Below are 26,808 nucleotides of genomic sequence, written 5' to 3'. Positions count from 1 at the left end.
TTAGGTTAAGCTCGCCCTCGCAGTTAGGATAAGCTCGCTCTCGCAGTTAGGATAAGCTCGCTCTCGCAGTTAGGATAAGCTCGCCCTCGCAGTTAGGATAAGCTCGCCCTCGCAGTTAGGTTAAGCTCGCTCTCGCAGTTAGGTTAAGCTCGCTCTCGCAGTTAGGTTAAGCTCTCCCTCGCAGTTAGGATAAGCTCGCCCTCGCAGTTAGGTTAAGCTCGCTCTCGCAGTTAGGATAAGCTCGCCCTCGCAGTTAGGTTAAGCTCGCTCTCGCAGTTAGGTTTAGCTCGCCCTCGCAGTTAGGTTAAGCTCGCCCTCACAGTTAGGATAAGCTCTCCCTCACAGTTAGGTTAAGCTCGCCCTCACAGTTAGGATAAGCTCGCCCTCGCAGTTAGGATAAGCTCGCCCTCGCAGTTAGGTTAAGCTCGCCCTCGCAGTTAGGTTAAGCTCTCCCTCACAGTTAGGATAAGCTCGCTCTCGCAGTTAGGATAAGCTCGCTCTCGCAGTTAGGTTAAGCTCGCTCTCGCAGTTAGGATAAGCTCGCCCTCGCAGTTAGGTTAAGCTCGCCCTCGCAGTTAGGTTAAGCTCGCCCTCGCAGTTAGGTTAAGCTCGCTCTCGCAGTTAGGATAAGCTCGCCCTCGCAGTTAGGATAAGCTCGCTCTCGCAGTTAGGATAAGCTCGCCCTCGCAGTTAGGTTGAGCTCGCCCTCGCAGTTAGGATAAGCTCGCCCTCGCAGTTAGGTTAAGCTCGCCCTCGCAGTTAGGATAAGCTCGCCCTCGCAGTTAGGTTAAGCTCGCCCTCGCAGTTAGGTTAAGCTCGCCCTCGCAGTTAGGATAAGCTCTCCCTCACAGTTAGGATAAGCTCGCTCTCGCAGTTAGGTTAAGCTCGCTCTCGCAGTTAGGTTAAGCTCGCCCTCGCAGTTAGGTTAAGCTCGCTCTCGCAGTTAGGATAAGCTCGCCCTCACAGTTAGGATAAGCTCGCCCTCACAGTTAGGATAAGCTCGCCCTCGCAGTTAGGTTAAGCTCGCTCTCGCAGTTAGGATAAGCTCGCCCTCGCAGTTAGGTTAAGCTCGCTCTCGCAGTTAGGTTAAGCTCGCCCTCGCAGTTAGGTTAAGCTCGCTCTCGCAGTTAGGTTAAGCTCGCCCTCGCAGTTAGGTTAAGCTCGCTCTCGCAGTTAGGATAAGCTCGCTCTCGCAGTTAGGATAAGCTCGCCCTCACAGTTAGGATAAGCTCGCTCTCGCAGTTAGGATAAGCTCGCCCTCGCAGTTAGGTTAAGCTCGCTCTCGCAGTTAGGATAAGCTCGCCCTCGCAGTTAGGTTAAGCTCGCTCTCGCAGTTAGGTTAAGCTCGCCCTCGCAGTTAGGTTAAGCTCGCCCTCACAGTTAGGATAAGCTCGCCCTCGCAGTTAGGTTAAGCTCGCCCTCACAGTTAGGATAAGCTCGCCCTCGCAGTTAGGTTAAGCTCGCTCTCGCAGTTAGGTTAAGCTCGCCCTCACAGTTAGGATAAGCTCGCCCTCGCAGTTAGGTTAAGCTCGCTCTCACAGTTAGGATAAGCTCACCCTCGCAGTTAGGTTAAGCTCGCTCTCGCAGTTAGGATAAGCTCGCCCTCGCAGTTAGGTTAAGCTCGCCCTCGCAGTTAGGATAAGCTCGCCCTCACAGTTAGGATAAGCTCGCCCTCGCAGTTAGGTTAAGCTCTCCCTCACAGTTAGGATAAGCTCGCCCTCGCAGTTAGGTTAAGCTCTCCCTCACAGTTAGGATAAGCTCGCCCTCGCAGTTAGGTTAAGCTCGCTCTCGCAGTTAGGTTAAGCTCGCCCTCGCAGTTAGGTTAAGCTCTCCCTCACAGTTAGGATAAGCTCGCCCTCGCAGTTAGGTTAAGCTCGCCCTCACAGTTAGGATAAGCTCGCCCTCACAGTTAGGATACAGTCACCATCACAGTTAGTGTAAACTCGCCCTCACAGTTAGTGTAAACTCGCCCTCACAGTTAGTGGAAATTCTCCCTCACAGTTAGAGTAAACTCCCCCTCACAGGTAGGATAAACTCCCCTTCACAGGTAGGATAAACTCCCCCTCACAGTTAGGATAAACTCCCCCTCACAGTTAGGGTAAACTCCCCCTCACAGTTAGGATAAACACCCCCTCGCAGTTAGGTTAAGCTCTCCCTCGCAGTTAGGTTAAGCTCGCTCTCGCAGTTAGGTTAAGCTCGCCCTCGCAGTTAGGATAAGCTCGCCCTCGCAGTTAGGGTAAGCTCGCCCTCACAGTTAGGTTAAGCTCGCCCTCGCAGTTAGGATAAGCTCGCCCTCACAGTTAGGATAAGCTCGCCCTCACAGTTAGGATAAGCTCGCTCTCGCAGTTAGGATAAGCTCGCCCTCACAGTTAGGGTAAGCTCGCCCTCACAGTTAGGATAAGCTCGCCCTCGCAGTTAGGTTAAGCTCGCTCTCGCAGTTAGGTTAAGCTCGCTCTCGCAGTTAGGTTAAGCTCGCCCTCGCAGTTAGGTTAAGCTCGCTCTCGCAGTTAGGTTAAGCTCGCTCTCGCAGTTAGGTTAAGCTCGCCCTCGCAGTTAGGATAAGCTCGCCCTCGCAGTTAGGATAAGCTCGCCCTCACAGTTAGGATAAGCTCGCCCTCGCAGTTAGGATAAGCTCGCCCTCGCAGTTAGGTTAAGCTCGCTCTCGCAGTTAGGTTAAGCTCGCCCTCACAGTTAGGATAAGCTCTCCCTCACAGTTAGGATAAGCTCGCCCTCGCAGTTAGGATACAGTCACCATCACAGTTAGTGTAAACTCGCCCTCACAGTTAGTGTAAACTCACCCTCACAGTTAGGATAAACTCCCCCTCACAGGTAGGATAAACTCCCCCTCGCAGTTAGGATACAGTCACCATCACAGTTAGTGTAAACTCACCCTCACAGTTGGTGTAAACTCACCCTCACAGTTAGGATAAACTCCCCCTCACAGGTAGGATAAACTCCCCCTCACAGTTAGGTTAAGCTCGCCCTCGCAGTTAGGATAAGCTCGCCCTCGCAGTTAGGATAAGCTCGCCCTCGCAGTTAGGTTAAGCTCGCCCTCGCAGTTAGGTTAAGCTCGCCCTCACAGTTAGGATAAGCTCGCCCTCGCAGTTAGGATAAGCTCTCCCTCACAGTTAGGTTAAGCTCGCCCTCGCAGTTAGGTTAAACTCGCTCTCGCAGTTAGGTTAAGCTCGCCCTCGCAGTTAGGATAAGCTCGCCCTCGCAGTTAGGATAAGCTCTCCCTCACAGTTAGGTTAAGCTCGCCCTCGCAGTTAGGATAAGCTCGCTCTCGCAGTTAGGATAAGCTCGCCCTCGCAGTTAGGATAAGCTCGCCCTCGCAGTTAGGATAAGCTCGCCCTCGCAGTTAGGTTAAGCTCGCTCTCGCAGTTAGGTTAAGCTCGCCCTCACAGTTAGGATAAGCTCTCCCTCACAGTTAGGATAAGCTCGCCCTCGCAGTTAGGATACAGTCACCATCACAGTTAGTGTAAACTCGCCCTCACAGTTAGTGTAAACTCACCCTCACAGTTAGGATAAACTCCCCCTCACAGGTAGGATAAACTCCCCCTCGCAGTTAGGATACAGTCACCATCACAGTTAGTGTAAACTCACCCTCACAGTTGGTGTAAACTCACCCTCACAGTTAGGATAAACTCCCCCTCACAGGTAGGATAAACTCCCCCTCACAGTTAGGTTAAGCTCGCCCTCGCAGTTAGGATAAGCTCGCCCTCGCAGTTAGGATAAGCTCGCCCTCGCAGTTAGGTTAAGCTCGCCCTCGCAGTTAGGTTAAGCTCGCCCTCACAGTTAGGATAAGCTCGCCCTCGCAGTTAGGATAAGCTCTCCCTCACAGTTAGGTTAAGCTCGCCCTCGCAGTTAGGATAAGCTCGCCCTCGCAGTTAGGATAAGCTCTCCCTCGCAGTTAGGTTAAGCTCGCCCTCGCAGTTAGGTTAAGCTCGCTCTCGCAGTTAGGTTAAGCTCGCCCTCGCAGTTAGGATAAGCTCGCCCTCGCAGTTAGGATAAGCTCTCCCTCACAGTTAGGTTAAGCTCGCCCTCGCAGTTAGGATAAGCTCGCTCTCGCAGTTAGGATAAGCTCTCCCTCACAGTTAGGTTAAGCTCGCCCTCGCAGTTAGGATAAGCTCGCCCTCGCAGTTAGGTTAAGCTCGCCCTCGCAGTTAGGATAAGCTCGCCCTCGCAGTTAGGTTAAGCTCGCCCTCGCAGTTAGGATAAGCTCGCCCTCGCAGTTAGGATAAGCTCGCCCTCGCAGTTAGGTTAAGCTCGCTCTCGCAGTTAGGTTAAGCTCGCCCTCACAGTTAGGATACAGTCACCATCACAGTTAGTGTAAACTCGCCCTCACAGTTAGTGGAAATTCTCCCTCACAGTTAGAGTAAACTCCCCCTCGCAGGTAGGATAAACTCCCCCTCACAGGTAGGATAAACTCGCCCTCACAGTTAGTGGAAATTCTCCCTCACAGTTAGAGTAAACTCCCCCTCACAGGTAGGATAAACTCCCCCTCACAGGTAGGATAAACTCCCCCTCACAGGTAGGATAAACTCCCCTTCACAGGTAGGATAAACTCCCCCTCACAGTTAGGTTAAGCTCGCTCTCGCAGTTAGGATAAGATCGCCCTCACAGTTAGGATACAGTCACCATCACAGTTAGGATACAGTCACCATCACAGTTAGTGTAAACTCGCCCTCACAGTTAGTGGAAATTCTCCCTCACAGTTAGAGTAAACTCCCCCTCACAGGTAGGATAAACTCCCCCTCACAGTTAGGATAAACTCCCCCTCACAGGTAGGATAAACTCCCCCTCACAGGTAGGATAAACTCCCCCTCACAGTTAGGATAAACTCCCCCTCGCAGTTAGGTTAAGCTCTCCCTCGCAGTTAGGTTAAGCTCGCTCTCGCAGTTAGGTTAAGCTCGCCCTCGCAGTTAGGATAAGCTCGCTCTCGCAGTTAGGTTTAGCTCGCCCTCGCAGTTAGGTTAAGCTCGCCCTCGCAGTTAGGATAAACTCGCCCTCACAGTTAGGATAAGCTCGCCCTCACAGTTAGGATAAGCTCGCCCTCACAGTTAGGATACAGTCACCATCACAGTTAGGATACAGTCACCATCACAGTTAGTGTAAACTCGCCCTCACAGTTAGTGGAAATTCTCCCTCACAGTTAGAGTAAACTCCCCCTCACAGGTAGGATAAACTCCCCCTCACAGTTAGGATAAACTCCCCCTCACAGGTAGGATAAACTCCCCCTCACAGGTAGGATAAACTCCCCCTCACAGGTAGGATAAACTCCCCCTCACAGGTAGGATAAACTCCCCCTCACAGGTAGGATAAACTCCCCCTCACAGGTAGGATAAACTCCCCTTCACAGGTAGGATAAACTCCCCCTCACAGGTAGGATAAACTCCCCCTCACAGGTAGGATAAACTCCCCCTCACAGTTAGGATAAACTCCCCCTCGCAGGTAGGATAAACTCCCCCTCGCAGGTAGGATAAACTCCCCCTCACAGTTAGGATAAACGTAGAGTCTGAGCAGGAGGGTCAGTGTGGACAGGATGATCTGAAGAGAGAGCTTTGGGCTTAGAACCAGGAAGCACCAGGACCCGACTGGCTCCAAGGTCCCCGGGCTGCAGGGGGTGCAGGGTGGGGGCATGTCTGCTCAGGTCTTCAATGGAAGAAGCAATCTTCTATCAGGCAGCAAATGTAGTGAGGTGAAAGAAACCAACATGTAGGGTAATTAGGCAGGCACTGCGTGCAACGTGGTGCACACTAGTGTGAACCCTGCACACACTGTGCACACGCTCTGTGCACACTAAGGAGTTCACATATGTCTTAGCCGTGTGCCCACATGTTTCTGTACATGCGCTCTCTGTGCACTAAGGAGTTTATACATGTCTTATTCGTGTGCCCGCATGTTTCTGTGCATGTGCTGTGTTTGCACTAAGGAGTTTATATATGTCTTAGTCATGTGCCCGCACGTTTCTGTGCATGCGCTCTGTATGCACTAAGGAGTTTATATATTTCTTAGTCGTATGCCCGCATGTTTCTGTGCATGTGCTGTGTTTGCACTAAGGAGTTTATATATGTCTTATTCGTGTGACCACGTGTTTCTGTGCACGCGCTCTGTGTGAACTAAGGAGTTTATATATGTCTTATTCGTGTGCCCTCATGTTTCTGTGCACGCACTGTGTGAGCACTAGGGAGTTTACATATGCTTTAGGGGTGTGCCTGCATGTTTCTGTGCACGCCCAGTGTGCGCACTAAGGTGTTTACATACACGTTAATGTGAACGCAATGTGTGCACAGTAAGGAGTTTACATCTGGATTAGTAGTGTACCTGCATGTTTCTGTGCACACAGTATGTGTGCACTAAGAGATTTAGCCACCACAAGGGAAAGCAGACGTGTATTTAGTGGCCACATGGTAATTCTGACTGAGGCCACATGCTTGTACACAGCTTGTGCCAACCAGTGTGTGGTCTATAGTGTGTTCTGACAAGGCCAGAGTGAAGCCCGTACACAATCTGGGCCACGAGTATCTACAATGTAGCTGTGCACAACCAGTGCCTGCGTGTAACTAATGCTGGATAGTGTGGGCAACTGAACACACAATCTTCTGGTTGGCAATGCCAGAGTTAGGGGTGGCCAAAACATCCACTCTGCCGGCAAAGTTCGCAGAGTTTTGCCCACTCTGTGCCCTGCTTGGCGCATGGAGTTCTGGCAAAACTCCACCACTACTGCGTGGTGGACTTTTTTCTTGCGTGTGAGAATTTGCATCCCCTAGCTTCATTTTAGGGCTTAGAACGCCTCAGGGTGAGATTTCTCAACACGGGCTGTCATAGCAGGTCGCGACCTTTGGCGCTGCGAACGCTGCAGCTGAAATAGAAAATCTACTCGACCAGCAGAAAGAAGCAGCGCTCTATGGCGTGTCGTGTGGTGCCATGACGTGTCAGCGTGAGCTGCGCGGTGCACCGAAACCTTGCAGAGTTTATATGTAACTACGTGGAATTCCGCAGAGTGAAACTCCATGAGTTAAGCTCACCCCTAGCCAGAGCGCAAACTTAATACACTCAATCTCACCTTCACCAGTGTATCAAGGACAAAAGATACACTCTTCTCTAGTCTGAACTCACTGCCCTACCAGTGTACAAGAACCAACCCAGCAGCCTCCCCACCCAGCAGCTTCTCCACCGAGCACCCCCACAGTAAGCACCCTCCTCACTCAGCAGCCACATCACCCAGCTGCATCCTCACCCAGAAGCCACATCACCCAGCAGCCAAATCACCCAGCAGACTCCACAGTAAGCACCCATCTCACTCAGCAGCCTCTTCACCCGTAACCACCTCACCCATAAGGCACTTCACCCAGCAGCACCTCACCAAGCAGCCTCCACAACTAGCAGCACCTCACCCAGTAGCATCTCACTCAGCAGCACCAACAGGCTGGCGGTAAAAAATGTGGAATTATGACCATGGCGGTTACCGCCATGGTCATCCGCCACTTCTCCGATCAGACCGCCATGGCGGAGACGACCGCCGGGCTGGAGACTTGGATCTCCAGCCCGGCGGCCGTCACAAGACCGCCGGCGGTATCATGACCCGGCTGACGGCCATGGATTTCATGGGGTTTGTAACCGCCATGAAATCCATGGTGGTGAGCACTATCAGTGCCAGGAAATTCCTTCCCTGGCACTGATAGGGGTCTCCCCCACCCCCCTCCCCGAGTCCGTCCCCAACACCCCCCACCCCCCAAAGGTGGCAGGACCCCCCTCCCCACCCCTGCCCCCGACATCACAACACAGAAACACCTGACACGCACGCAGGCACCACCAACACACATTCCCGCACACACACAAACAAACATGCCAACAGACACACACACAGTCATACACGCACACCCACATTCAGACATACATGCACACATCCATACAGACATACATACAGACAGACATGCACACATTTCCATTCACACTACACCCCCGCATGCATACACGCACTCACACACCCCCTCTACATACTCACACGCACACCCCCATGCACCCACACATCACACAATACCCCCCCACTCCTCTCCCCTAACGGACGATCAACTTACCTTCTCCGTTGATCTTCCGGGAGGGGACGGGATCCATGGGGGCTGCTCCGCCGCCAGCACACCGTCAACAGAACACCGCCATGGCGAATCACAGAACGTAATTCAGTGGGCAGTGTTCTGATGATGTGGCGGTGGAGCAACCTCCACTTCCCCGCCGCACGCCAGTATGGCTGCTGGCGGCTCTCCGTCCGGAAAAGGACAGAGGGCAGCCAGCAGTCATAATACGCCGAGCGGAAAACCGCCACCACTGGCGGTCTTCAGCACGGCGGTCCCTCGGCGGTCTTGTGAAAAGACCGCTGAGGTCGAAATGACCCCCTAAGTAGTCTCAACCCTCAGTAGTCTCAACACTCAGTAGTCTCATACTCAGTAGTCTCATACTCAGTAGTCTCAACACTCAGCAGTCTCCACAACCAGCAACCTCCACAACCAGCAGCCAACTCACCCAGCAGCCACCTCACCCAGCAGCCACCTCACTCAGTAGCCTCCACAACCAGCAGTACCTCACCCAGTAGCATCTTATCCTGCAGCCACCTCACTCAGAAGCCTCCGCAGTAAGCGCCCATCTCGTCTAGCAGCCTCTTCACTCGTAGCTGCCTCACCTAACAGCCTCTACACCCAGCAACACCTCACCCAGCAGCCACTTCACTCAGCAGCCTCCACAGGAAGCATCCATCTCATCCAGTGGCCTCTTTACCCATAGCCGCCTCACCCAGCAGCCACCTCGCCCAGCAGCCACCTCAATCAGCAGCCTCCACAACCAGCAGCCACCTCACCCAGCAGCACCTCACCCAGCAGCCTCCACAACAGCAGCACCTCACCCAGTAGCATCTCACCCAGCAGACACCTCACCCTGGAGCACCTCACCCAGCAGCCACCTCACCCAGCAGCCACCTCACTCAGCAGCCTCCACAAACAGGAGCCACCTCACTCAGCAGCCTCCACAACCAGCAGCACCTCACCTAGTAGCATCTCACTCAACAGACACCTCACCCAGCAGCACCTCACCCAGCAGCAACCTCATCCAGCAGCAACCTCACCCAGCAGCCTCTAAAACCAGCAGCCTCTAAAACCAGCAGCCTCCATAACCATTAGCACCTCACCCATCATCATCTCACCCAGCAGCACCTCACCAAGAAGCCACCTCACCCAGCAGCACCTCACCAAGAAGCCACCTCACTCAGCAGCCACCTCACTCAGCAGCCTCCAGAACCAGCAGCATCTTACCCAGCAGACACCTCATCCTGCAGCACCTCATCCACCAGCACCTCACCCACCAGCCACCTCATTCAGCAGCCTCTACAACCAGCAGCCACCTCACCCAGCAACCACCTCACCCAGCAACCACCTCATTCAGCAGCCTCCAGAACCAGCAGCACCTCACCCAGTAGCATCTTATCCAGCAGACACCTCACCCAGCAGCACCTCACCCACCAGCACCACACTCAGCAGTCTCCACACTCAGCAGCCTCCACACTCAGCAGCCTCCACACTCAGCAGCCACCTCACCCAGCAGCCACCTCACCCAACAACCACCTCACCCAATAACCACCTTGCTCAGCAGCCTCCACACCCAGTAGCATCTCACCCAGCAGACACCTCACTCAGCAGACTTCACATCCAGTAGCACCTCACCCAGCAGCACCTCACCCAGCAGCCTCCACATGTCACCCAACCTACCGTAGACCCAGGCGATGACCACGCACTGCCAGAAGGCCTGCCACAGCAGCGTCATCCCGCTGGCCGAATAGTAGTCGAAAAGCTGGAAGACGTACATTCCTCCCTGGGCACAGGACAGAGAGGGAGAGGGTTAGCACAGGGGACAAAGAGAGGTAGCGAGGGGACAGAGGGAGATAGGAGTAGCACAGGGGACAGAGAGAGGTAGCGGGGGACAGAGGGAGATAGGGGTAGCACAGGGGACAGAGAGAGGTAGCGGGGGACAGAGAGGGAGAGGGCTAGCACTGGGGACAGAGGGAGAGGGCTAACACTGAGGACCGAGAGGGAGAGGGTTAGCACTGAGGACCGAGAGGGTTAGCACAGGGGACAGAGAGGGAGAGGGTTAGCACTGGGGACCGAGAGGGAGAGGGTTAGCACGGGGACAGAGAGGGAGAGGGTTAGCACTGGAGACAGAGAGAAAGAGGGTTAGCACTGAGGACAGAGAGGTAGCGGGGGACAGAGAGGGAGAGGGCTAGCACTTGGGACAGAGAGAGAGAGGGTTAGCTCTAGCGACAGAGAGAGATAGCGGGGGGCAGAGAGGGGGAGGACTAGCACTGGGGACAGAGGGAGAGGGCTAGCACATGGGACAGAGGGAGAGGGCTACACTGGGGACAGAGAGAGAGAGGGTTAGTTCTGGGGACAGAGACGGGTAGCGGGGGGACAGAGAGGGAGAGGGCTAGCACTGGGGACAGAGAGAGAGAGGGTTAGCTCTGGGGACAGAGAGAGATAGCAGGGGGGACAGAGGGAGATAGGGGTAGCACAGGGGACAGAGAGAGGTAGCGGGGACAGAGAGGGAGAGGGCTAGCACTGGGGACAGAGGGAGAGGGCTAGCACTGAGGACCGAGAGGGAGAGGGTTAGCACTGAGGACCGAGAGGGTTAGCACAGGGGACAGAGAGGGAGAGGGTCAGCACTGGGGACCAAGAGGGAGAGGGTTATCACGGGGATAGAGAGGGAGAGGGTTAGCACTGGGGACAGAGAGAAAGAGGGTTAGCACTGAGGACAGAGAGGTAGCGGGGGACAGAGAGGGAGAGGGCTAGCACTTGGGACAGAGAGAGAGAGGGTTAGCTCTGGCGACAGAGAGAGATAGCGGGGGGCAGAGAGGGGGAGGACTAGCACTGGGGACAGAGGGAGAGGGCTAGCACATGGGACAGAGGGAGAGGGCTACACTGGGGACAGAGAGAGAGAGGGTTAGTTCTGGGGACAGAGACGGGTAGCTGGGGGACAGAGAGGGAGAGGGCTAGCACTGGGGACAGAGAGAGAGAGGGTTAGCTCTGGGGACAGAGAGAGATAGCAGGGGGGACAGACGGAGATAGGGGTAGCACAGGGGACAGAGAGAGGTAGCGGGGGGACAGAGGGAAATAGGGGTAGCACAGGGGACAGAGAGAGGTAGCGGGGGACAGAGAGGAGAGGGCTAGCACTGGGGACAGAGGGAGAGGGCTAGCACTGAGGACCGAGAGGGAGAGGGTTAGCACTGAGGACCGAGAGGGTTAGCACAGGGGACAGAGAGGGAGAGGGTTAGCACTGGGGACCGAGAGGGAGAGGGTTAGCACGGGGACAGAGAGGGAGAGGGTTAGCACTGGGGACAGAGAGGGAGAGGGTTAGCACTGGGGACAGAGAGAAAGAGGGTTAGCACTGAGGACAGTGAGGTAGCGGGGACAGAGAGAGAGAGGGCTAGCACTGGGGACAGAGAGAAAGAGGGTTAGCTCTGGTGACAGAGAGAGATAGCGGGGGGCAGAGAGGGGGAGGGCTAGCACTGGGGACAGAGGGAGAGGGCTAGCACATGGGACAGAGGGAGAGGGCTACACTGGGGACAGAGAGAGAGAGGGTTAGCTCTGGGGACAGAGACGGGTAGCGGGGGGACAGAGAGGGAGAGGGCTAGCACTGGGGACAGAGAGAGAGAGGGTTAGCTCTGGGGACAGAGAGAGGTAGCGGGGGGACAGAGAGGGAGAGGGCTAGCACAGGGGACAGAGAGAGGTAGCAGGGGGACAGAGAGGGCTAGCACTGGGGACAGAGGGAGAGGGCTAACACTGGGGACCGAGCGGGAGAGGGCTAGCACTGGGGACAGAGAGGGAGAGGGCTAGCACTGGGGACAGAGGGAGAGGGCTATCACTGCGAACGGAGAGGGTTAGCACAGGGGACAGAGATGGGTAGCAGGGGGGACAGAGAGAGAGGGTTAACACTGGGGACAGAGAGGGAGAGGGTTAGCACAGGGGACAGAGAGAGAAAGAGGGTTAACACTGGGGACAGAGAGAGAGAGGCTTAGCACGGGGACAGAGAGGGAGAGGGCTAGAACTGAGGACCAAAAGGGAGAGGGTTAGCACGGGGACAGAGAGGGAGAGGGTTAGCACTGGGGACTGAGAGGGAGCGGGTTAGCACTGGGGACAGAGAGGGAGAGGGCTAGCACTGAGGACCGAGAGGGAGAGAGTTAGCAAGGGGACCGAGAGGGAGAGGGTTAGCATGGGAACAGAGAGGGAGAGGGTTAGCACTGGGGACAGAGAGGGTTAGCACTGGGGACAGAGAGGGAGAGGGTTGGCACTGGGGACAGAGAGGGAGAGGGTTAGCACGGGAGACAGAGAGGGAGAGGGTTAGCACGGGGACAGAGAGGGAGAGGGTTAGCACGGGGACAGAGAGGGAGAGGGTTAGCACTGGGGACCGAGACGGTTAGCACAGGGACTGAGAGGGAGAGGGTTAGCACGGGGACAGAGAGGGAGAGGGTTAGCACGGGGACCGAGAGGGATAGGATTAGCACTGGGGACAGAGAGGGAGAGGGTTAGCACTGGGGACAGAGAGAGAGAGGGTTAGCACTGGGGACAGAGAGAGAGAGGGTTAGCACTGGGGACAGAGACGGTTAGCACAGGGACTGAGAGGGAGAGGGTTAGCACGGGGACCGAGAGGGAGAGGGTTAGCACTGAGGACCGAGAGGGTTAGCACGGGGAGGGAGAGGGTTAGCAAGGGGGACCGAGAGGGTTAGCACGGGTACAGAGAGGGAGAGGGTTAGCACGGGGACCGAGAGGGTTAGCAGGGGGGACAGAGAGGGAGAGGGTTAGCACTGGGGACCGAGAGAGAGAGGATTAGCACTGGGGACCGAGAGGGAGAGGGTTCGCACGGGGACAGAGAGGGAGAGGGTTAGCACTGGGGACAGAGACGGTTAGCACAGGGACTGAGAGGGAGAGGGTTAGCACGGGGACAGAGAGGGAGAGGGTTAGCACGGGGGACCGAGAGGGTTAGCAGGTGGGACAGATGGTAATAGGATTAGCACTGTAAACGGAAATGGGCGTTTTGTTCCAGATCCTGGGTGCACAGATGTGAAAGGCCTGCTGTGTTGTATTTTCTTGTTTGCACTTCTCAGTCTGCACCCCTGGCTGTGGGGGTGTCATGCACCATCGGTGATGGCGAACTTGTCTGCAGGATAAGCTGGAGTGCTGGTCGCGATGGCTTTGTGAGTGATGCTGCTGGTTTTTAAGATGGCGCACCGGCAGGGGGAGCCAATGGAGCCCCATCAGGATGGGGGTGATGTGATCATATTTCTTCGGGCCCTGGATGAGACGTTTGGGATAGATATCTTGAATAAGCTGTTTTCATCGAAGGGCAGCTGACAGTAATTGTCACTGATTGGATTTAGTGAGTTAAGGCTTCCCTTGGACAATGCTGTTTCTGGCTAAAAGGGCTGACAAATATATGGGCAGACAGTGAGCATTCTTTGCTGCATAATTTAGAAGAACCATACCACATAATTTGGTCATCCATGCCACATAATCCTAGTAGCACTGACAACAGTAAACCTGCGTGGAGTGGCTTAGGGGCTGTCATTATACTGATCACAGTCAACTTTTAAATATTTCTTATTTAACGTGGTTTCCAGTGTATTATGAGTTCGTATTCATTTACATATATGTTGTATGGGCTGTAAGTGTGTATGGACCCTGAGGGAGGTCACAGTGTATGTGACACAGGTCTTGGACCAGGTGACCAGTGTGTGCTAGGGAGAGATCCACAGACAAGGATTGCGGTCCCTACTTCATATTTGAACCACAAAGTGGTGGGTTTTTCAGAAACCAAAATGGTTTGCCCTCTATCAGACAAGGCGGAACTGGAATGAAAATAAATACACCTTTTTAATAATAAATAGGGAGTGAAAGGAGGGTGGCGAGTGTCACATTACATCTCTATAAATAGAGGAATTAAAAACATTCAAGAGTACTTTGTGTTACGCGCATTTTACACTGCTGTGGAAGGCCCGTACTTTCACCACAGCCCCCTTTCTGTGCTCATTTATACAACTTTTTTTTAATTAACTTCACAATAGCTTTCCCGTGAATGAACTAACAGGAAGGGATACCGCAGAAAACCCTCCCTCCCTGGCTGTGGCTTAACAAAGTCCACCAGCTGCTGAAAGCTCAAGGTTTTGTTTCATTGTTTTCTTGACAGAGGTCAGAGGTCACAGGAAAAGGGTCTGAACTCTGAAGTGCCTTAAGAAAAGAATTTAGCTGTAAATTATGAGCAGGAGGGCAAGAGTGACCACAGTCCAGGGGGGGGGGGACGGAAGCGCCCATCTGTGCAGCTTTCTGGGGTAAGGAGGAAGAGCTTATCTGACCCTGGAGCAGGGGTGGCATGCTGACATTGCCTTTTTTTATTTACTGAGTCTGTAGTACTGCAGAATATGATAGGCACGTGCACAAAAATATCACTGTTTGGGATTCTATTTAAAAGATTATTTTAGATTGGTCAGGTCAGGCTTTCATGTCTCTGTGTCTGAAGCACAGACAGGGTTCACCTGCGAGGGTGGATGGTAACATCCTGCTATCAGTGTGCAGGATGGGCCATGCCCTGTGGACTTAGCACAGAACTAATTAATACCTACATCTCTGTCCAGGTGCACGCGTGCCTGCCTGCATGTGTGTCTGATGTAAGCACCAAAATACATGACACATGATCAATAATTAAACGTTTTAGATTCTACCATGTATCTTTCACATTTTTCTATTTATTGTTTTGGCAACCTTGCATAAATTGTAAAACTTTCACAGATGGTGAATTCTTTAGAGGGGCCACTGTCCTGAAAAAAGGACAACCTGGGGGCCGTGTAAAGGGTGTGAGTGTTGTCAGAGCCCTGGACCTCTAAAGCTGGAGGTTAAACTGAGCCCCCTCCTCGCTGGCCCATTAGGACATTTTTGAGGTGGCAGCCTACTAAACTGCTCCTGTCTGGTTTACTGAAGACATTATAGGGACTTTCAAAAAGTTGACCTCGGAATGTATTCCACCCCTTGATTCCCACTGGCTTTGTGGTTTGTAACTCACACTTTCTGGCTTTTCATTTACTGGCTTTATTTGCTTTAGGTTCTCCAGGTTCAGTTCTTCCCTCCCATTGCCTAAACCGTGTTTTCTATATCCTTCCATGAACTCGTTTTCTGAATGCACGAACGAAGCCTATTTTTGTTATTTCTGAAGCGTGTTGGAAACAAATACTTTAATGTGATCAAAACACATCATTACATGAGGTGATGCAAGTTCCACACATTTTCGTCTGTGCACTGTGTAGTTTTATTAGTAAAACGGTATGTCTGTGTAAATATAATTATCATTTCAATTGGAAATGTGTTGTCTGTAATGGCAGTGCAGTACCACTCCAAGAATACTTCACTCTACTTTTTACCACTCCGTGCCACTGCTCTCTGAACCACTCCATGCCAATCCACTCCACTCCACGTCACGCTACGTGTGTCTACTCTACCCTGTACCACTCTATGCCAAAGCACTCTTTACCACTCTACACCACTGCACTCTTCGCCACTGCACTATACATCACTCCAGCCTAGGACACACCAATCTACTCTGCACAACTACACTGTGCCACTGTACTCTACTACACCACTGCACTCTTTGCCACTGCACTCTGTGCCACTGTACTCTACCCAACTCTGCAGCACTGCACTCTGTGCCACTGCACTCTACACCACTGCACTCTATGCCTCCCGACTCGAATCTATGCCACTGCTGTCTCTGACGCTGCATGTCTGCGACGCTGTACGCTGCTGAATTCAATGGCACTGTACTCAATGGTACTGTACTGTACGCCACCAAATGCCAGTTCACTCTACACCACTGCACTCTTCGCCACTGCACTACACATCACTCCAGCCTCGGCCACACCAACCTACTCTGCACAACTCCACTGTGCCACTGTACTCTACGCCGCTCTGCAGCGCTACACTCTGTACCGCTGCACTCTACACCACTGCACTCTGTGCCTCTCAACTCTGCGCCTCTCCACTCCGCGCCACTCCACTCTACTATGCATCACTCTAATCTATGCCACTGCAGTCTCCAACGCTGCATGTCTACCACGCTGTACACCGCTGAATTCAATGGCACTGTACTCAATGGTACTGCACTCTACGCCACCATACTCTGCAACACTCTATGCCAGTGCACTCTATACCAGTCCACACTCTATGCCACTCCAGTGTATGCCACTGTATGCAACGCTACACTATGCCACTCCAATTCACAACACTATCACTCATCTCTACAGCACTCTACTCCACTCTTCGCCATTCCACTCCACGACAGTCCACACCATTCTCTCCTAGTTTTTAGCCACGCTGAACAGCAGCCACTCGGGTGTACAAAATGGCTAAAACACATTGACAAAGCCAATAGCTCTTGCATAGGCGAGGCCTATTGGCTTTGCCAATGCTTGTTGTGTTAGTCTCTAGCAGCTTAAGTCCTGTACTCATGTGTTTGCAAGCCTGAAATCGGTGATCTGGTTATATCTGTGAATATCCCAATAATCTATAATGTGTGGTGTGTGATTCCAAGCTCGTGGTACAGATGGAAGTGCCAGGGCGGTCTGTGAGGCGAGGGAACGTGCACCCAGCTGGAGACTAAGGTGTGGTGGAATACTGAGAGTTAATCCGGAGATGCTCTGGAAATCAGCCAGGCCACCTATTTACAGCACAGCAATCTACTTTTCCCGATTTAAAAAGGATGTAATCCTGCAGGATTATGAAGCATTAATGTAGGAGTTAAGTCACACACGGTTCCTAAGATTTCATTCATGAAGAGATCTTTACAAATTAGACTACAGCGGTTGACAGACAGGGCCAGCTAACATATTATTATTAGGGCTCCCGGTTTTATCGCATTTAGGGGGTTATTCTAACTTTGGAGGAGGTGTTAATCCGTCCCAAAAGTGACGGAAAAGTGACGGATTTACCACCAGCCGTATTACGAGTCCATTATATCCTATGGAACTCGTAATACGTCTGGTGGTATATCCGTCACTTTACCGTCACTTTTGGGACGGATTAACACCTCCTCCAAAGTTAGAATAACCCCCTAAGTTTTGAACATTTCCAACTGTATTTATTTTTTGGCCATCTTATTTCTTTTCATCCATAATAATTTTGTGTTTTGAGAATAAATGGAGTCATCAAATGGTACATTTCCTCATTTAATGGAAAAACATGCACTCATACTTTGATGTCTGTCGCATTTAGCAAATTAAGCAGCCAAATATGACAAGCACTATAGCCACAGGTCAATTTTAGCATTATATACAAATGTATGATAACAAATTTAAGAACATCTCATCCTTGCTTTTAACTCCCCTTGCTGTGTATCTGTTCAGTTGGCCTGGAATTCATGAAAGACAGCATGGAGAGACACAATTTTTGGTAGTTTTCCACCTTTAACATATAAATACAAACAGGGAACACATTGTTTTTTGTGTATTTATCTGTAAAAATCAGTAAAAACGGAAAACTGGGAGCCTTAATTATTATATGTGAGTGTTTCATGCTGTCTGCAAAGATGGAGTCTTGTCGTGAGAACCTTACCTCCGTCAGCATGCTGAGGTCGATGAAGAACATCAGGGCGCAGCACAGAGCCACCCCCACTTCCCGCTGGAACCGGAAGTTGTACCTGGCGGGTATTAGATCCAGGAGAGCTGTGATGAAGCCTTCCACGCCCACAAACTGTCAGGAGAGATGGCACAGGGTCAGAGGCAATGCACCAGGCATCAGATATAGGACCAGGTTGGTGATAGGTCCTCTTCGGACACCCTCTGTAAGTCCAGGATGGACGGGCTCCCAGAAAGGCCCGATGGCGACGGGGACTGAGTTTGAGAGAGCAGTGTTAGGACTGGCTTGGAAGGCCCTACTCTGGCCACAAGATCTGGGGACGGGGATTCACATTCATGGCCCTTTCTTTGCAACAAGAGAATTTTGCTATATCCAGGTGTATTTATATTCAATCGTGCAAGACGACACACTCTGAGTAGCTGCCCAAAATGGATCGATTAGGCGCAACTGTATAACTAGCAACAAATGTATGTTATGTGGCTATCTCAAGCTAAAACAGTAACTATATCAATTGTGTGACTATATAAACTATGTAACAATGTCATGCTACAATAACTTTCCAACTTTATTAGGTATGTATACATAAAACAATTGTGCTATACTTAATCTAGGACAGCCATGTAGTTCTAATAAGTATGCTAATTGTGTAAATAAAATAGCCATACATTTATAAATTGTTCTTTTGTGTGGAGTGCCGATGCCTCTCTACTGTAGTGTAACGCGCAGCCTGACCAGTGACTCAGCTCTGACGTTGTAAGTACACCTATCACTATTGAACTCTCAGCCCTGGACACTTCTGCACTGACTTTCTAACTACATTTACTCTCTGTTTATCATATAGCTATAATAACTCAAACATACATTCGTGGTAATAACCACGCCACTTTCCATGCTATATTGCTGTACTGACTGTGTTTGTACGAACTACAAGCTGGATTTGCACCAGTGGCAGCATTTATGAATGCTAATTTGAGTTCATGCGTCACAAAATGTGAATTTACACTTCTAAATTGAGTTACTCGCGTGTAAAATTACAACAGTGTAGTTTAATTTTATGCATGTGTAAATCTTCTCACAGCGGGGTGCCTAGGCGTGGACCCCTGCGAAAAATAGTGTACACCCACAAATTTGCAAGTTTGCTCCAACTGTATCAAAGTTTCTCGATCAATTGGAGTTCAAGAAATATAACTTATTCAAATACAAGAATGAAGAGGTTTTTCTAATGAGTATTTAAGTATGATAAGTCTTGGGATGAGTCACAGTGTCAGGGAAAATTGGATATTTGGTCTTTTAGGTTCAGTTCTACTTTTGGGGTAATTTTCAACTTTTCTGTGATTAATAAAAACTTCCACTTGGAAAATATCTATCTGGTGAAACATTTTTCTTAATCATACTTGACATAAATGTGAATTTGCGAATTTAACTCTTTTTATATCCTCATAAGGAAAATATTATCCCTGGGAATGTATTCATTCCATGTGTGATCAAACAAGTTACAAAACATCAGTAGAATCTACAAGTATTCAAATTGCATTTGCAAGGGCACAGTTCTGTCACTCCTGATTGTGTAAAATGGGATTGGGATTTTCTTCTCACAGATGTATTGACCCCTCAGTAAGCACAGTTTTTCCAATGGTGCCATCTTACGTCAATGGCTTGGCCCAGGTATGTGTGCGGAAGACCTGTTAGAATCAATACCATATAAATGAGGCAATGTGCCCTGATTTAGAGAGCTGGTGCCCTGTCAGATGGAGCCAGACATGATAGAGTGAAACAGTACCCCGATGAGGCGCTGGGGGGCAGTGCTCTGGGAGAGAGACCTGTACCCTGGAAGGGAGAGACCATACCCTCACAGAGAGTGCCTTACTCTGGCAGAGAGAGCCCATACCCCAATGGAGAGAGCCTGTACCCGGACAGCGAGAGCCTGTACCTTGGCAGAGAGAGCCAGTACGCCCGTATAGAGAGAATGTACCCAGGCAGAGAGAGATGTCCCCCCCATACTGAGAGCCTGTACCCAGGCAGAGACAACTCGTACCCTGGAAGAGAGAGCCCGTACCCTGACAGAGAGAGAGGGTACCCTAGCAGACAGAGGGTGTACCCTGGTAGAGAGAGAGCGTAACCTGGCAGAGGGAGCCGGTACCCTGGCAGATGGAGCACAAAGCATTGAAGAGAAAGCCAGTACCCTGAGCGAGCCTGTACCCTGTCAGAGAGAGAGAGAATATGCTAGCAGAGAGAACGAGTACCCTAGCAGACAGAGGGTGTACCCTGGCAGAGGGAGCCGGTACCCTGGCAGAGAGAGCCCGTACCCTGGCAGATGGAGCACAAAGCATTGAAGAGAAAGCCAGTACCCTGAGCGAGCCTGTACCCTGTCAGAGAGAGAGAGCATATGCTAGCAGAGAGAGCGAGTACCGTAGCAGACAGAGGGTGTACCCTGGCAGAGTGAGAACCGGTACCCTGGCAGATGGAGCCCGTACAAAGGCAGAGAGATACCATACCCTGGCAGAGAGAGCCCGTACCCTGACAAAGAGAGAGGGTACCCTAGCAGACAGAGGGTGTACCCTGGTAGAGAGAGAGCCGGTACCCTGGCAGAGAGAGACCGTGACCTGGCAGATGGAGCACAAAGCATTGCAGAGAAAGCCAGTACTCTGAGAGAGCCTGTACTCTGTCAGAGAGAGGGCATATCCTGGCAGAGACAGACCATACCCTGGCAGAGAGAGCTCGTACCCTGACAGAGAGAACCCTTACCGTGGCAGAGAGAGCCCATAACCTGGAGGAGAGGACCCATACCCTGGCCGAGAAAGCCCACACCCTGGCACAGAGATACCATACCCTGGCAGGAAGAGCCTGTACCCTGACAGAGAGAACTCTTACCTTGGCAGAGAGAGCCCATTCCCTGGCAGAGAGAACCCGTTACCTGGCAGAGAAAGCCCATAACCTGGCAGAGAGAGCCCATAACCTGGAAGGGAGGACCCATACCCTGGCAGAGAGAGCCCATAACCTGACAGAGAGAGCCTATACCGTGGCAGAGAGAGCATGTACCCTGGCAGAAAGAGTCTGTACCCTGACAAAGAGAACTCTTACCGTGGCAGAGAGAGCTCATACCCTGGCAGAGAGAGCCCGTAACCTGGCAGAGAGAGCCCATGCCGTGGCAGAGAGAGCCCATAACCTGACAGAGAGAGCCTATACCGTAGCAGAAAGAGCATGTACCCTGGCACTGAGAGCCCATACCACGGCAGAGAGAGCCCATAACCTGACAGAGAGAACCCTTACCACGGCAGAGACAGCCTGCACCCTTTTAGAGAGCCCGTATCCTGGCAGATGAAGCACATAGCATAGCAGAGAGAGCCCTTACCATGGCAGAGAGGGACAGTACCCTGGCAGAGAGAACCTATAACCTGGCAGAGAGAGCCCATACCTTGGCAGAGAGAGCCCATACCTTGGCAGAGAGAGCCCATAACTTGGCAGAGAGAGCCCATACCATGGCAGATGGAGCCTATACCCTGGCAGAGAGAGTCTGTACCCTGGCACTGAGAGCCCGTACCCTGGCAGACATAGCCCATATCCTCAGAGAGAAACCCCTTACCGTGGCAGAGAGAGTTTGCACCCTAGCAGAGAGAAACAGTAACCTGGAAGATGGAGCACATAGCATGGCAAAGAAAGCCCTTACCCTGGCAGTGAGAGCCCGTAACCTGGCAGAGAGAGCCCATAACCTGGCAGTAAGAACCCTTACCCTGGCAGAGAGAGCCCGCACCCTAGCAGAGAGAGACTGTACCCTGGCAGATGGAGTAAATAGCAAGGCAGAGAGAGACCATACCCTGGCAGATGGAGCCCATACCCTGGGAGATAGATATTGTACCCTGGCAGATGGAGCCCGTATCCTGGCACAGAGAGCCCGTATCCTGGCACAGAGAGCCCATACCCTGGCATAGAGAGCCCATACCCTGGCAGAGAGACCCCTTACCCTGGCATGTGGAGTCCGTACCCTTGCAGAGAGAGCCCATCCCCTGGCATATGGAGCCCATACCCTGGCAGAGAGAGCCCGTACCCTGGCAGAGAGAGCCCGTACCCTTGCAGAGAGAGCCCGTACCCTGGCACAGAGAGCCCGTACCCTGGCATTTGGAGTCCGTACCCTTGCAGAGAGAGCCCATATCCTGACAGAGAGAGCCCGTACCCTGGCAGAGAGAGCCCATACCCTGGCATGTGGAGTCCGTACCCTTGCAGAGAGAGCCCGTACCCTGGCAGAGAGAGCCCATACCCTGGCAGAGAGAGCCTGTACCCTTGCAGAGAGAGCCCATACCCTCGCAGAGAGAGCCCATACCCTGGCATATGGAGCCTGTACCCTTGCAGAGAGAGCCCTTACCCTCGCAGAGAGAGCCCATACCCTGGCATATGGAGCCTGTACCCTTGCAGAGAGAGCCCTTACCCTCGCAGAGAGAGCCCGTACCCTCGCAGAGAGAATCGATACCCTTCCCCTTCACCTACCTGGCTATCCAGTCCAAGAACCAGAAGCATGAAGAAGAAGAGGGCCGACCAGAGCGGGGCCACGGGCATCAGGGTTACAGCCCGGGGGTAGGCGATGAAGGCGAGGCCGGGTCCTAGGGAGAGACATGGGTGAGAGTCAGTTCGGGGCAGGGCAGGGCCTGGTGGAACAGGCCCCTGTCAGGACAGTACTGGGCCACATTCATCCCTGAAGCCCCCACAGCTGCGCCTACCGGACTCGGCCACCTTGGAGATGTCGACGCCCTGCTCCGTGGCCATGAAGCCAAGGATGGAGAAGACCACAAAACCGGCAAAGAAGCTGGTCCCACTGTTTATCAGCGCCAGGACGAAGGCATCCCTGGAGGGGGAGAGGAGACAGAGGGTGGGAGGGGTTAATAATGTCACTCTACAGACAGACATCACCCTAACTGCATCCCTGGAGGGGGGGAGGAGACAGAGGGTGGGAGGGGTTAATACTGTCACTGTACAGACATCATCCTCACTGCACCCCTGGAGGAGGGAGAGAGGAAACAGAGGGTGGAAGCGGTTAATACTGTCACTGTACAGACAGACATCACCCTCACTGCATCCCTGGAGGGGGGAGAGGAGACAGAGGGTGGGAGGGGTTAATACTGTCACTGCACAGACAGACATCATCCTCACTGCATCCCTGGAGGAGGGAAGAGATGAAACAGAGGGTGCAAGGGGTTAATACTGTCACTGTACAGACAGACATCACCCTCACTGCATCCCTGGATGAGGGGAGAGAGGAAATAGAGGGTGGAAGGGGTTAATAATGTCACTGTACAGACAGACATCATCCTCGCTGCATCCCTGCAGGGGGAGGGAGAATCCAGAGGGTGGAAGGGGTTAATACTGTCACTGTACAGACAGACACCACCCTCACTGCACCCCTGGAGGAGGGTGAGGTGAAACCGAGGGTGGAAGGGGTTAATACTGTCACTGTACAGACAGACATCATCCTTACTGCATCCCTGGAGGGGGAGAGAGGAAACAGAGGGTGGAAGGGGTTAATACTGCCACTGTACAGACAGATATCACACTCACTGCATCCCTGGAGGGGGAGAGGAGACAGAGGGTGGAAGGGGTTAATAATGTCACTGTACAGACAGACATCACCCTCACTGCATCCCTGGAGGGGGGAGAGGAGACAGAGGGTGGAAGGGGTTAATACTGTCACTCTACAGACAGACATCACCCTCACTGCATCCCTGGCGGGGGAGAGGAGACAGAGAGGGTGGAAGGGGTTAATACTGTCACTGTACAGACAGACACCGCCATCACTGCATCCCTGGAGGAGGGAGAGAAACCAGAGGGTGGAAGGAAGTATTACTGTCACACAGACAGACATCACCCTCACTGCATCCCCGAAGGGGGGAGAGAGAAACCAGAGGGTGGAAGGGGTTAATACTGTCTCTGTACAGACAGACATCACCCTCACTGCATCCCTGGAGGGGGAGAGAGGAAACAGGGGTGGAAGGGGTTAATACTGTCACTGTACATACAGACACCACCCTCACTGCATCCCTGGAGGGGGGAGAGAGGAAACAGAGGGTGGAAGGGGTTAATACTGTCACTGTACAGACAGACATCATCCTCACTGCATCCCTGGAGGGGGGAGAGAGGGAACAGAGAGGGTGGAAGGGGTTAATACTGTCACTGTACAGACAGACATCATCCTCACTGCATCCCTGGAGGGGGGAGAGAGGAAACAGAGAGGGTGGAAGGAGTTAATACTGTCACTGCACAGACAGACATCACCCTCACTGCATCCCTGGAGGGTGAGAGAGGAAACAGGGGTGGAAGGGGTTAATACTGTCACTGTACAGACATCACCCTCACTGCATCCCTGGAGGGGAAGAGAGGAAACCGAGAGGGTGGAAGGGGTTAATACTGTCACTGTACTGACAGACATCACCCTCACTGCATCCCTGGAGGGGGGAGAGAAACCAGAGGGTGGAAGTGGGTATTACTGTCACACAGACAGACATCACCCTCACTGCACCCCTGGAGGGGGGAGAGGAGACAGAGGGTGGGAGGGGTTAATACTGTCACTGCACAGACAGACATCATCCTCACTGCACCCCTGGAGGGGGGTAGAGTTCAGTGAGGGTGGAGTGGGGGGGAGCTAATGTTACTGCCCAGACAGATACCACCCTCAGTGCATACCTGGCGGGCGGACTTCAGAGGGGTGGGCAAAACACCAGACCTGGCTTTTGTGACCCTCTAGAGGGGGGCTGAAGGCCTCCGAGTGGATTAAGCCTTTCTAGATTTGAGCAAACGGCTGCTGAATACCATGGAGTCAGGACAGTAAATACCCATCTTTTGGCCTCCAAACACGTAAACGATGTTTATTTAATCAGGCAACACGGCGGAGCCCTCATTAATGAGGTGATTAGATGCCCCATTCTCCAGTCCTGGGCTTTCAGTTCACAACATAATGCATTGTGGTAGTTGTAGTCTTATTTATCACGAATAATCACAACTGCCCATTCTGCTGGGTAACAAGTGTTTCTGAAAGGAGAGTTCAGGACTGGAGTTTTCTCTCTTTTGTGAAGAGGGGTCCTCGGCTAACCTCACATCGGAACTGGTGGCGTTTGTGTTGTAGGCAGAGCTTGAATGCTTGAAGTTAAACATGACAACATTACAAAGCGCCAAATAATCACCAGACAAAACACCACAACACGTGCTGCCTTTATTTTTATATTGGACACTACAGACCCAGCATCTCTTCAGTGCCCCATCTCTCCACAGCCCCTCCATCTCTTCACTGCACCATCTCTTCACTGCCCCAGCGCCCCTTAACTATCACATCTCTCTAGATCCTCCTCAACTCTTCACAGCCCCATCTCTCCAAAGCCCCTGCATCTCTTCACTGCCCCATCTCTCCACAGCCCCTGCACCTCTTCACCGCCCCCTCTCTTCACTGCCCCATCTCTCCACAGCCCCTGCATCTCTTCACTGCCCCTGCGCCCCTTAACTGTCACATCTCTCTAGATCCTCTACAACTCTTCACAGCCCCATCTCTCCACAGCCCCACCTCTCCAAAGCCCCTGCATCTCTTCACTGCCCCATCTCTCCACAGCTCCTGCACCTCTTCACTGCCCCCTCTCTTCACAGCCCCATCTCTCCACAGCCCCTGCATCTCTTCACTGCCCCTGTGGCCCTTAACTGTCACATCTCTCTAGATCCTATACAACTCTTCACAGCCCCATCTCTTCACAGCCCCATCTCTTCACAGCCCCATCTCTCCATAGCCCCTGCATCTCTTCACTACCCATCTCTCCACAGCCCCTGCACCTCTTCACTGCCCCCTCTCTTCACAGCCCCATCTCTCCACAGCCCGTGCATCTCTTCACTGCCCCATCTCTCCACAGCCCCTGTGCCCCTTAACTGTCACATCCATCTCTTCACTGTCTCCACATCCCCTGTATCTCTTCACATCTCTACACACAGACCCAGCTTTGGTACTTCCTATCTCCACAGCCCAAGCATCTCTTCACTGCCCCATCTCTCCACAGCCCCTGTGCCCCTTAACTGTCACATCTCTCTAGATCCTCTACAACTCTTCACAGCCCCATCTCTCACAGCCCCATCTCTCCACAGTCCCATCTGTCCATAGCCCTTGCATCTCTTCACTGTCCCATCTCTCTACAGACCCAGCATCTCTTCACTGCCCCATCTCTCCACAGCCCCTGCATCTCTTCACTGCCCCATCCCTCCACATCCCTGGCATCTCTTCACTGTCTCCACATCCCCTGTATCTCTTCACTGCCCTTTCTACACACGGACCCAGCATCTCTTCGGTACTTCCTGTCTCCACAGCCCCAGCATCTCTTCACTGCCCCCATCTCTACACAGCCCCTGCATCTCTCCACAGCCCCATCTCTTCCCAGCCACATCTCTCCACAGCCCCTGCATCTCTTCACAGCCCCATATCTTCACTGCCCCATCGCTTCACAGCCCCATCTCTCCATAGCCCCTGCATCTCTTCACTACCCCATCTATCCACAGCCCTTGCACCTCTTCACTGCCCCCTCACTTCACTGCCCCATTGCTTCACTGCCCCTGCGTCCCTTAACTGTCACATCTCTCTAGATCCTCTGCAACTTTCACTTCCCCCTCTCTTCACTGCCACATCACTCCACAGCCCCTGCATCTCCCCACAGCCCCATTTCTCCACAGCCCCATCTCTTCACAGCCCCATCTCTTCACAGCCACATCTCTCCACATCCCCTGCATCTCTCCACAGCCCCATTTCTTCACCACCCTTCGTCTCTTTACTGTCCCACCTCTCCACAGTCCTTGCATCACTTCACTGCCCTTTCTATACACAGCCCCTGTATCACTTCACTGCCCTTTCTATACACAGCAACTGCATCACTTCACTGCCCTTTCTATACACAGCCCCTGCATCCCTTCATCGCCCTTCTACACCCCCTTTATCTCTTCACTGCCCTTTCTACACCCCCTTCATCTCTTCACTACCCTTTCTACACACAGCCCTTGCATCCCTTCACTGCCCTTTCTATACAAAGCCTGTGCATCTCTTCATTGCCACACCTCTCCACAGCTCTTGAATCTCTTCACTGCCCTTTCTATACACTGCCCCTGCATCCCTTCACTGCCCTTTCTACACACACACACACCC

The 26,808-nt window shown here is 52.6% G+C and overlaps 1 protein-coding gene across 1 annotated transcript in view; it reads right to left on the bottom strand.

Annotated features, from left to right (window-relative positions):
• The window catches only part of SLC6A8 (solute carrier family 6 member 8), a 151,527-nt gene that overhangs the window by 21,735 nt on the left and 102,984 nt on the right, over positions 1-26,808 (bottom strand). Inside the window, exons 7-10 of the mRNA XM_069209413.1 lie at positions 22,370-22,494; positions 22,140-22,252; positions 17,634-17,771; positions 9,759-9,861 (exon numbers count right to left, since the gene is read on the bottom strand). Of these exons, the coding sequence (XP_069065514.1) occupies positions 9,759-9,861; positions 17,634-17,771; positions 22,140-22,252; positions 22,370-22,494 (479 nt within the window). The remainder of the gene's footprint in view (positions 1-9,758; positions 9,862-17,633; positions 17,772-22,139; positions 22,253-22,369; positions 22,495-26,808) is intronic.

This window comes from Pleurodeles waltl, chromosome 10 (assembly GCF_031143425.1).
Source record: "Pleurodeles waltl isolate 20211129_DDA chromosome 10, aPleWal1.hap1.20221129, whole genome shotgun sequence".
Taxonomy (NCBI): domain Eukaryota; kingdom Metazoa; phylum Chordata; class Amphibia; order Caudata; family Salamandridae; genus Pleurodeles; species Pleurodeles waltl.
The sequence above is the reverse complement of the archived record's forward strand: the minus strand, read 5'-3'. Positions and strand labels throughout refer to the sequence as shown.